The 12516-nt window shown below is 45.1% G+C and overlaps 1 protein-coding gene across 1 annotated transcript in view; it reads left to right on the forward strand.

Moving 5' to 3' along the window:
• LOC114249963 (synaptic vesicle glycoprotein 2A) overlaps positions 1 to 12516 on the forward strand; it is a 14624-nt gene continuing 2108 nt past the window's right edge. Inside the window, exons 1-9 of the mRNA XM_028183694.2 lie at positions 1 to 220; positions 3630 to 3848; positions 4792 to 4954; positions 7897 to 8078; positions 8347 to 8531; positions 8717 to 8868; positions 9191 to 9418; positions 10943 to 11128; positions 12312 to 12439. Coding sequence (XP_028039495.2) covers positions 109 to 220; positions 3630 to 3848; positions 4792 to 4954; positions 7897 to 8078; positions 8347 to 8531; positions 8717 to 8868; positions 9191 to 9418; positions 10943 to 11128; positions 12312 to 12439 — 1555 coding nt within the window. The 5' untranslated portion in view covers positions 1 to 108. The remainder of the gene's footprint in view (positions 221 to 3629; positions 3849 to 4791; positions 4955 to 7896; positions 8079 to 8346; positions 8532 to 8716; positions 8869 to 9190; positions 9419 to 10942; positions 11129 to 12311; positions 12440 to 12516) is intronic.

Consider the following 12516-nt stretch of genomic DNA (forward strand, 5'->3'; position numbering starts at 1 on the left):
TGCGGGACGACAGTACGAGGAGTGTCCGCCCGAGGACGGTCGCGTCGGAGCTGCCAGCCGCATCACCGTCTCGGAGCGCCCAGCCCGGCCGGTAGCCGTACTTGCGCGATGGCGGTGGGGCAGGACGCGGGCGCCGCTCGTCCCGCCGAGGAGATCCCCCACGACCACCTGTACAAGGTGACCGGCTTGTCCTCCACTAATCTACAGAAACTCGCACAAGGTACGTACGGCACTCGACTCATCACACAATCTCGCGGCCACCAGGTAGACCGGTGGTGCGTACTGTGAGTGTGCCACTGCGGCGAGGGAGACAGTCGGGCTACCACGCGACGCGCCTCTCTGCACACCGATTTAAATTTTGTAGCAGCCATTGCAGATCTTTCGTTCAGTCACAACGTCTTTTTAAGTAAAGCGTTTTTCTCCCACCTTGCGAAAAAAAATACATTTTGATATGTCGGTAACACAGACCTCGCCGACTCGACTCGACATCGCCGGGTTATCCTGAAACTAAAAGAAACACAAAATATACGTTTAATACACTACTGCAATAAAGGAAGGAACAAAACAATTGTATGTTCTATCTGCGGAGAACGGTGCCGTAGCGTTATTTAAATAATCAATAAAGCATAAAGTTAACTAAAAAAGTTTTAGTGAAAACACACACATTAACAGTAGACCGGGTTCAGACTTTAATAAATAGTTTTTTTGTCCTGGTGATCCTGGCCAGGATATCAGGTCAGTCGTAAAGATGGTGCTTTCTCATCGGTACTTGATGTGTGTGCAAATTTATACTTAATCGGACGTCTGAGAGTTAGTTAAAATTAAGTTAAATGATTCCGTCCGATCACATAGACATAGAGATACGTGAAAGCTAACAAAAGCTTGTTAAAAACAGCTTGTTCTGGCTTTACCATTCATGTGTCGGGTTGAATCGGAAATGGTTGAAAGGGAAGCTGACACATAAGCAGCTTATAAATAGCTTGGATTAACACGAGCAACTCTTTATGTCGGGAGAATGCAATGTGTCTCATTATTGTCAAGTCTAGTTGAGACAGAGACGCCGCTGTCGCTGCAGAGCGACAGCAATCGTTTTGTCAATGTTCGCGAGTTGTCCTTTCACTATACCTAGCCTTTTTATCAATGAAAATTATAGTGATGAAAAAACACTTCGCTCAATGACCCACGAGAAGTCCTCGTAGAGAATTATCCAAGCCCACTGAGTGTGACGCCGGTTCTTCTCAGTGGGTCGCGTTTCCGATCCGGTGGTAAATTCTGCGAAGCACTGCTCTTGCTAAGGCTAGTGTTAGCAAATTCTCTCTTAGGCTACCAGCGAACTGGTAGGGGAAAAAAACTAGCCACCCTGCCCAATCAGTCGTCGTGATGTGTCGAACAAACAGCCCTTATCAATTTAAAAGGTATTCATTTCCCAATATAATTTACTAAAGAACATCTACAATCAACAACAATTAAAGTCCTCGTGACCTAAAGGATAAGACGTCCGGTGCATTCGTGTCGAGGGATGCAACGGTGTTCGAATCTCAGGCGGGTACCTATTTTTTTAATGAAATACGTACTTAACAAATGTTCACGATTGACTTCTACGGTAAAGGAATAATGTCGTGTAATAAAAATCAGACCCGCAAAATTATAATTTGCGTAATTACTGTTGATAGGACGCCTTGTGAGTCCGCGCGGGTAGGTACCACCACTCTGCCAATTTCCGCCGTGAAGCAGTCATGTGTTTCGGTTCGAAGGGTGGGGTGGCCCTTGTTCTGTAAAAATTTAAACCTTTGTACTCATATCTCAAGGTAGGTGGCGGCATTTAAGTTGTAGATGTCTATGGGCTCCAATAACCATTTAACATCATATGGGCCGCGAGCTCGTCCACCCACGTCAGCAATAAAAAAACAACGAAAGAAAAGCACAAAGTTGGTAACAATGATAAGGAATAAGTTGAGCTGGCTGGTTGCGCTTAGCTGGGCTCCGACAAACATTTGTTAATCGATCCTTGAAGTCAGGACGCGAATCGACATATTATTAGATATATGTTAAGATGTCCAGTTTCACTAACTATATCATTATATTATTATTAAATCAAAGTCATCAAATGATTAAATCAAAATCAACATCATGAGGACAGTGAAAACAGTAAATTGAAGTTGTTATTCAGCTACCCTGCCCACTTCGGGCCTGCGTCCAGCATCGGCACGTTCGGTTTGCGATGGTATCATTTAAAAACTAAACAATTCGATCGAACATAAAGTCTTAAGCATCAACACCTCGCAAGGAGCGACTTCAATACGATCACATCCCACAAAGAGAAAAACGATCTCGTCCAAAAGTTCGACCCTCAGCTACAACACCAGCTCGCTCTCTCTCGCTGGGCTTACTCAGCAGTCAGTGGGCCGCGACCCACGCCCGTGGTATGTTCTATGAGTGCGAACCCGCAATCCGGTAGGGAAATGTTTTGATGAAAGACTGCTGCTGCGTAATAAGATAAGTTAAACGTTAACACGTATTATCTACTAGAAGAACGTTGGTGTAAACAGTGCACATTCCTCACTTCCTCATAGAGGTATTATTGTAAACAATAACAATCAGACAATTTTCCTCTAAGCTCCAATGAAATACCGAGAAATTAAAAATTTCATGTGAAAATAAACTGTGGAGGAATTCGAATAATTAGAGAGAACGAAAACAAGCGTCGTCTGAGCGCGGTCTGGATGTATTCGAGTCGCTGGAGGGCTGCCAACCGCCGCCGCCGCCGGCCTCTGTCCTCTACTGCGCAGTCTGGCGCTCTCAGTGCTCTCTACTGGCCGCGGGGGGTGCTCTGAGGAACTGTTAAGGACGAGCTCGTCGCCGAGTAGTTTGGCTCGACTCTCGCACGGCCCCAAGAGGCCAGATACCTGTATGGCGATACCCTCCCATCGATTGCAACATGTAGACAAGCCGTTGCAGGCGTTCCTCTGGAGGTCTAAAGCCACGCGGCACAGCAACACCTGCTGCGTGCGTACCGCGCAAGTTCCCTTTGTAGCTATCGCGTTATTTTAAAAAGTTGAGGAATATGAAGTCGTCGTGGCCTAACGGATAAGACGTCCGGTGTATTCGTGTTGAGCGATGCACCGGTGCTCGAATCCCGCAGGTGGATACCAATTTTTCTAATGAAATACGTACTCAACAAATGTTCACGATTGACTTCCGCGGTGAAGGAATAACATCGTTTAATAAAAATTAAACCCGCAAAATCATAATTTGCGTAATTACTGGTGGTAGGACCTCTTGTGAGTCCGCGCGGGTGGGTATCTGCCTATTTCTGCCGTGAAGCAGTAATGCGTTTCGGTTTGAAGGGTGGGGTAGCCGTTGTAACTATACTTGAGACCTTAGAACTTATATCTCAAGATGGGTGGCGCATTTACCTTGTGGATGTCTATGGGCTCCAGTAACCACTTAACACCAGGTGGGCTGTGAGCTCGTCCACCCATCTAAGCAATAAAAAAAAAAGATGAATGTCCTATTTTGTCACGTAAACAATGTGACTTTTTCGCGAAGACCTGGTGAACGAAGTCGTCGATTGTATAAATTATATTGTATTTATTAATGTTTCGTTTTACTATCTATTTGACGATTAGAACACGCAGCACCCCAACCAGAAGCCGCGGACTTTGAGACAGCGATAGCAGCGACGGGATACGGCAAGTTCAATCTGTGTCTGATGCTGTGCAGCCTGCCCGCCTTCTTCAGCGCAGTCTCCGTCACCAGCTCCACCTCGTACATCTTCTCGCGAGCGCAGTGCGACATGAACTTGTCTCTCTTGGATATGGGAACTGTGACGGCCATGACTTACGGAGGTATGTTCATAGCATCGCGCCGCATCGCACCGCATCGCATCGCGTAGTGCGCTCGGTCCAGCGCCGAGCTGAAGGTCGCGGTCACCTCGTGTGAGTGTTGTTCCGCGGTAGCCAAACACGCGTAATGACTCTTTGTTTTAGGATTCGTCTTACAAATATTATGTTATAGAGATATGTTATCGGTAACATTGGCACAACAACCGTAGATTCAGTGGAGATAAACCAAATGTAACTTGGTATGATTGCCGATATTGCATCATAGAGACTTCTTTTAATTTTTTATTTTATTTATAACATTTTATTGCACATAGACGATTGAACGAATTCAACGTCCATCTGGTGATAAGTGGTTACCGGAGCGTTGATGGCCTTGAGATATGAGGTCTAAGTATCAACTACCAGCCACGGCTGCTGGGGACGGTCCCACCGGAATCGGATCACATTACTGCTTCGCGATAGAAACAGGCAGATCGGTAGAAGCCCCCTCACTACCAGTCGACCCTAGTGGCCATCGAATTCGAATTATTTCAAAATATTAAGTTACCAGAAGTTGGAAGAGACCGAAGGCGGTGGGTATGTCGCATCGCATAGCCTAATGGCAGAGCAGGGAGTTACACCGTAGTTCCTACAGGACCTGATGTAACCTGACCGATTCAGTCACCTCTTCGGGGAAACTAAAGGTTTCGTTTTACAATGATGAAGGAAGCCATCATGACGAACAACTACGGAAATATATCCTTGATGCGGCGCGTATTGTGAGGAGGTTTCTCACTCTGGAGCCCTAACCGCTGGTTGCTTGTGTCGTAGACACCGCCATCAGCGGCAATCTGTTTTTTATATAGTTTTTATATAGTACCTATTTAAATAAATATATTTTGATGGGGCGCATTGTCCTCACTACTCGCGTTTATATACGCGCTGTTCACTAGTAAAGCGTTTCCAGGAATGATATCGTCCGCGATGGTGTGGGGCTTCCTGTCGGACACGCTCGGCCGGCGCCAGATCATGGTGTGGGGCTTCTTCTGCTCCGGCCTGGTCGAGCTCACGGCCGCCATGAGCCAGAACTTCGCCACGCTCTTAGTCATGAGGTTCGCCAGTGGCTTTCTGTGAGTATATGTTGAGTGTCACACACATCTGTGTAATGTTCACTGTCTTTTAAATGTATTATCAATAGTCGTCAGGCGTCTGCTGGATCCGCAAGGGAGGTGCCACCGTTCTGTCTATTCCTGCCCGGAATAGTCACGCGGACTGCTGTTAAGGGTAGAACAACTATTGTTATCAGACAGTGACGCCTTTGACGTCATCTCTCCAGGCGGCTGGTGGCGCCCCTGCTGCCTGTGGGTTCCGGTGACCTTGAACATAGGATATAGGTACCAGTGCAGATAAGGTAAGGCGTCGAGGAGACCCAGGAGTGAAATTGAACTAAGATGAGCGCACTACAATGATGCCCGGTAGCCAGGAACGCACTAAGCCACGGGGCTTGCCTTCGATTCCAGGTCGGAGTCTGTCTCATCTTACGGCATTGAATATAGTCTCACATGTGTACTTGTGTACATCTCCGGCATCCATAGCACCAGATGTCGCAATGATACGACGTTTGTGTCGGTCGTATGTTTGAGAAGAATTTACTTATTCTGTAAATTGTAAGGACCTCATCATAGCCTCCCGACCCTGAGCGTGGTGGTGATGTGTGTGTACTCCCGGTAATATGACTAGTTATATTCCCTACATAGTCGAGTAAAATACGGGCGGGCCATCACACAGCCGCATGCGACTATAAAAACACAATAACTTTTGAAGCCAAGGTCTGCAGCTAGACGAGCATGTGTCGAACCGCCGACGTACGAAGCATTTGTCTATTGAAAGAACGTGCCACTCTCTCGTGCAAGCATCTTTAAACTCCATGTCTAATACTTAAATATTCCAGGTCTTCATGTGTTCAAAATATATTTGTTTTGCAAATACATATTAATACATACTCGTCTCATAAAGTAGAAAGTTAATTATCCACGGAGATGAGATGGCTGCAAGCGGTCTATATTTAACGCATTGAACGCGAGGCACGTGCTCGAGTATCCGCAGACGAGCCAGTGCCACGCTCACGCGCTGCGTCTTCCACCGACGCGACGCGACGCTCGCACATCTGCGTCGCGTCGCATCGCGTCGGTACAGAGACACATTAAACATAATTTATTAGTAAATACATTTTGACTTTAACAGAATTAAAGCTGCACTTTAATGTATTATTACTATTTTAATGCGCGCAACATTCGACAGAACGAGCTGTTGTACAATACTGCGGAAGGTGAATTGTATCCGTCGATATCATTGAGCCTCCGGTTTGAAAATTTTATCGGTAGTAAAATCATTAACATAATATAAATTAACCGAGTCTTATATTTTCATTAAAATCGAATAGTGGACTTTACCAAATAGCATTAAATAGTATTGTGTTCTGCTTATCTTATACTCTAGTATTTTTACTGGTAGTATTGTAGACATATATATGTACATTATATACATATTATTATAATATATATATACTAGCTTCCTGTCCTTGCTTCGTTTCGGAGACCATCATTTATTCTTGATTTTATTGAATTTTCTTTTATACAAATCTGAACCTGAGAAAATGATGTAATATAGGATGTTGTATAGCGAAGTGTTTGTAGTACCACCATCAGGTTCTACCACGAGGCTCTCAAAATACTTTGTCAGCCCTGCCATTCCCCTATCCCCTGTCTATTGCCTAGTCAATTCTGGCTGCTTCTGGCAATTCGTAGAGCTACCAATGTATTTTACGCCCTTTCAATTGATACACCATTTTAATTGAACCCTGCCAACGTATTTTGCAACAGACAGGTGTTGGTAAAAGTTCATTGTTTTTCAATATACTAACCTTGAAAGATGCATTAAATTTTCTTGAATAGCTTTTGTAGCTCCAAATGACGTCATTTGAAAGCAATTATTGTATTGCTGGATATGAGTCAAAAAATGCTTAGAATCTGGTTTATTTCCAATGAATGTCCTATTTCCAAACCAATAAATGTGGCTCCGGTGGCGGTACCTATTGCGTCAATTTGACTCGACCGCTCGTACAACACAATCCAGGAGCTTCATTTGTATACTTAGATGCCTTGAAATATTGGCGCACAACGTTTATTGGTCCCGTAGCAACTGTGAAATTCAATTTTTTTATATCCCCGTATTTTATCAATACAACTTCAACTGAAGCATTTGTTCTAAAGGACATTCAGTTTTATTGCCTCCTCTATGAGGATATTTGCAGCACGCATTCTGTCAATGTTATGTCAAACGCCATAAGGTTACATTAGAATATGGTGATTAAGTGTTTATAGCTTTCCTAATTTTCCGCGCAATTTTCCTATTTTTTCTTGATAAGAACCTTCTCCTGGCAGTAACAAAGACAACAACAAAACAATTAGCGCAATCGGTCGAGCCGCTCGCGCGTGATGTCGTCACCAAGCGAAATAGGGATTCATTTTTATATACAAAGATGCTTCGCGCCGGTTATTGTAGTGTTACGAGAGTCAGTTTCATTTTATTGAATTTCAAATCATAAAGGTGTTAACGAAAATTTCACTTCAATACAAGTAAAATATATAATAATAATCTATATATATAAAAATGAATTGCTGTTCGTTAGTCTCGCTAAAACTCGAGAACGGCTGGACCGATTTGGCTAATTTTGGTCTTGAATTATTTGTGGAAGTCCAGAGAAGGTTTAAAAGGTAAAAAAATAAAAAATGTTGTTCCTTTGATGTGTCCCCCGTTGGACGGATTCCTTTTGTTTGTTTTATGTTTATTTTATACAAAAGCTTAGGTCTTTTATTTATCGATTGAGGCACTACGAAGTCTGCCGGGTCAGCTAGTGACTAATAAATTTTAATACTTCGTCCCTGGGTATCTCTTACGTCGCGACCTGAACCCCGCGCCCTAGGAGCTAGGAGCTAGGAGCTAGGAGCTAGGAGCTAGGAGCTAGGAGCTAGGAGCTAGGAGCTGGGAGCCAGACGTATCGTGGTTTCAGGTTCAACGGGCCGTTCGCGGTTCTGATCTCGTACATCGCGGAGCTGCACCGCACGGAGCTGCGCGCGCGCGTGATCCTGCTGAGCAGCCTGTTCTACACGCTCGCCAGCACCACGCTGCCGCTCCTCGCCTGGGCCCTACTCGACGATAAATATACCATCACGATATATCCGGGCTATTTCGGTAATTACATCTACACTTTGCAATTTAATAGATATTTGATTCGCAATGATCTCCGTGTTAGCACCAGACGGTGCGCCGGTCTGGCTGGCTCCCTGGCGACGGTGGCTTCTGTCAAAAAACAAATTAACATATATGTAATAAAAAAGTTCATCTTATAATTTCTATTATTTCCGCAAATGTAAACATTTCCAGTACCTACAACATTTCCACAATTGTTCCAAGATTTTACTGTGTGTCAGACTTTACGAACATACAAAAACATCCACAGTGCTTCATTCGTGGAACATATTCTTGCTGACGACGGGTCTGGTGCCCCTTCTCACGGGGATCGTCTTCCTCTGTCTGCCAGAGAGTCCTAAGTTCCACATGTCGCGCGGCAGAAACGATGAAGCTATGGCTACCTTCCGCAAAATATACTCCCTGAACACGGGGAAGCCTGCTGAGGAGTTCCCAGTGAGTATGTTAACCAGTTTGAGCTCCTGCGGCAAACAGACTATCGTTGCATTCGTACCGAGCGTGGCGGGGCTAGCACGCTCGTACTCGACACGCACCATCACCCATTGTGGACGAAGCGTACAACTTAGCTTTTTGCAAAAACCTTGCGTTACTCAGTGAAAGTCACGTTGAATTACTTTCAGATAAAGAAGTTGGTGGAAGAAAAGCAAGAGCGTCAGAGGGGCGGAGTGGCGGCGCTGCGAGGCGGAGGGGCACAGCTGGCGCCACTGTTCCGCGCTCCCTACGGCAAGTGGTTGCTGCTAATGTGCGTGCTGCATGCCGGATCTATGTTTGGGTATAAAACTTATATTCACTAGCCGTGGCCCACTTTTTTTTTACTTTATTGATGCACAAAACAAATTACAATCATTACAGTAAATATTAGCTAAATCGTAGGTACAAGTAGTACCTAAATCTAACCTGGATTGCAATCTAAATGGTATATGACTCAGCAAACCCGTATAAATGTATATAGTGTTCCGTTGCAGCAGACGGCGCTGCTGGAATGACTGTGCTACATATTGTGCTACATACAACTTCCACCAGTTTCCGATACATACTAGATACAACATCGGACTGCGGCCGTCTCTATAAATTGCTGACGTACCCTCGCGCAGGTCGAACACCGTCCGACTGTGGTACCCTCACCTCGCTGCCATGCTGGGGTCAGACGACGCGGAGAGCCTGTGCTCGGCCATCGCCCCCAGCGCGCCCCCGCCCCCCGACGGCGGCGCGGCCCCGCCCTGCCTCCCCGTGCACACGGACATGCTCACGTACCTGCAGAGCGCGGCAGTGGGCGCGGGCTCCGTGCTCACCTACGGTATCGGAGGAGTGCTCATCAATAGGTAAGTTGTTTTTAACCACTTTATGTAGCACACGAAAGATAAAATATGAAAATCAACACTTTATGGACATTATTTACCTTTTCCGGGGGGCGCAATTTAGTTCTCGCAAAGAAAATTATAACTAGTCAGGTCATAAGTATTGTCACACAGTAAAAACTTTTCTTTTAGAATGCTGGCCACAAAAAATTTTATTGAATTCGAATTCGAATTGTTCATGAAAATAAAAATGTATACTTTTAGAATTTTACTCATTTTTAAATATGGAGTGGACGCTTAAAGAAGACCTTGTTGCAGTTATTGCGTTGCATCGTTGCGGTTACGCGCCAATTCAAATTTTTAACATACTGAAAAATTTTAATATAACCAAAAGATTCGTTTATCGTACCATCAAACGATACAATGAAGACTCTAGTGTAGATGACAGGTCAAGAAGTGGTCGCCCTCGGTCTGTTAGGACTCCAGCAGTGATAAAAGCTATGAAGGCGCGAATTCAAAGAAATCCCAAACGTAAGCAGAAACTGTTGGCCCTTCAGATGGGGTTAAGCAGAACCACGGTGAAAACGGTTTAAATGAAGACTTAGGGCTTCGGGCATATCGAAGAAAAACAGGATATCGTTTGAATGCTCGTCTAATGGACCTGAGACTGAAGAGATGCCGCGCTTTGTTGAAGCGGTACGCGGGAAAAAAATATCGGGAAATTCTTTTTTCGGATGAAATAATTTTTATTGTAGAAGAGAGCTACAACAAACAAAATGATAAGGTGTACGCACACAGTAGTGAAGAAGCGAGCAACCGTATTCCGCGTGTCCAACGAGGTCATTTTCCATCCTCGCTCATGGTATGGTTGGAAGTTTCTTATTGGGGCTTAACAGAGGTACATTTTTGTGAGAAAGGTGTAAAAACGAATGCAGTTGTGTATCAAAATACAGTCCTGACGAACCTTGTGGAACCTGTTTCTCGTACCATGTTCAATAACAGGCACTGGGTATATCAACAAGATTCGGCGCCAGCTCATAGAGCGAAGAGCACACAAGACTGGCTGGCGGCGCGTGAAATCGACTTCATCCGGCACGAAGACTGGCCCTCCTCCAGTCCAGATTTGAATCCGTTAGATTACAAGATATGGCAACACTTGGAGGAAAAGGCGTGCTCAAAGCCTCATCCCAATTTGGAGTCACTCAAGACATCTTTGATTAAGGCAGCCGCCGATATTGACATGGTTGTTCGTGCTGCAATAGACGACTGGCCGCGCAGATTGAAGGCCTGTATTCAAAATCACGGAGGTCATTTTGAATAAACTTTAGTGTCATAAGAATCTATGTTTTGTTAAGTTCATTTTGGTATATGAATGGTTACATAATGAATAAACTTGTTTCAATTATTTTACATTAAATATGTGACAGAATTTATGACCTGACTAGGTATATGTAGGTATATGTACACTTACATAACTTTGGCACAAAATAAAACCTTTGATTGTTTGAAGTCTTCTCATGGTTTCACTATAGTTGTTATTCGTGGCAGGTGTGGCAAGAAGCTGGTGACCGGTTTCTGCGGCATAGCGAGCGGCGTGCTGCTGGCCGCGCTGCCGTCCCTGGGCACCAGCTCGGTGTCCGTGGTCGTCGTGGTGACCGCCGCGCTGGCGCTGACCGCCCTCAGCGCCGCCTCCATGTCCAGTATTGCTGTAGATTTATTCCCGACGGCACTGAGGTATGGAGGAACACTCATACGACTTCATAACAAGGAATATTTATAAATTCGATGTAGGTATTTGCTTTTGTTGTAACCTCGCTACGGTTTCAAGGGACACCGGTTTTTTGATTTGATAAAATGTTATCAAGATTTGATGTTGTTTTTGAGGTTTTTTTTTTATGAATGAGGAATTACTGGTGGCTCTAAGATTTTTCCAATTTCACCGGGACAGGTGGGCGAGCAAAGGCTGAAACCTGACAACTCAAGAGCAACTGCTTCGCGAATACTACCAGATCGGAATCGCGACCCGCTGAGAAAATCCTGCGAAAAACTCAGCGGGCTGATGCATGGGTTAGGTTGCACGTCGACCTCTTTGTCGAGTTCGACGAGTACGGTCACCGAGGTCCCTAGGCCTGCTCCTAGTGTTAGAGTTGAATGCGTCTAATCCAATAGTTATTGAATCTGATGTTATCTTGAACACATAATGCATAGTTAATTGACTTCGACATTAGCCCAGTGTGTTTTCGCCGGATCTTTTTAGTGGGTCGCGATACGGACCCGGTGGTAGATTCTGCGAAGCGTTGCTCTTGCTTGGCCCGTAAGCTCGCCTGCACGTTCAGTGAAGTCTGCGTAGCCCCCGAAGTCACTAGCAATAGATACCAAAAAGGCTACATTGATGAAACTTCGTTTTCCTTGTTAAAGTTGGTTTCCTTTATTGTTATAATTCTGTATCATAATAGTAATCCATAAATGCTGCGAAACTTTATATGAATTGTGGAGATAAGTTATTATAATTCTGGGCTTTAAGTGTTTACGTGTGGTTACGCCCACAGGCATCACTACAGGAATGTCACAACCCTCCGCCTTGAGACATGAGGTCGTAGTCTCAATCCTGTTTATATAAAGACTGTCATCATTGAAACCGAAACGCATGACTGCTTGGCGTCCCCAGCGTGCGCCCCGCCCGCAGTACACCGTCCCGTCACTGCGGTCTGCTACACGCACCGAGTCATCAAAGTTCCCTAGGAACTGTTAACCGCGAGCTGCAACCGGCACTCACTATAACCGGAAATGTATTGCTCACTTAGCATTTGGCTGTTTTGTTTTGAGCGCTTTGTCGAGCGTTTGGTCCAGGACGTATGAGAAGAGACCATCCGAGCAGCTAAGAGTCGCTGAACGTGAAAAGATTGTTTAACTTCAGAGTGATGGCCATGGCCACCTTCCTGATGTGCGGTCGGCTGGGCACCATCACCGGCGCGGTCGCATTCCCCGCCCTCATCGAGTACGGCTGCATCCCGCCCTTCATCACGATAGCGGCTGTCCTGGGAGGTATACCACATCACAGTATCGTCTATGCTTTCAGAATAATTATACTTCATTATTTTTATTATATCCTGTACAATCTA

The sequence above is a fragment of the Bombyx mandarina genome, chromosome 06, assembly GCF_030267445.1.
Source record: "Bombyx mandarina strain Sakado chromosome 06, ASM3026744v2".
Lineage (NCBI taxonomy): Eukaryota > Metazoa > Arthropoda > Insecta > Lepidoptera > Bombycidae > Bombyx > Bombyx mandarina.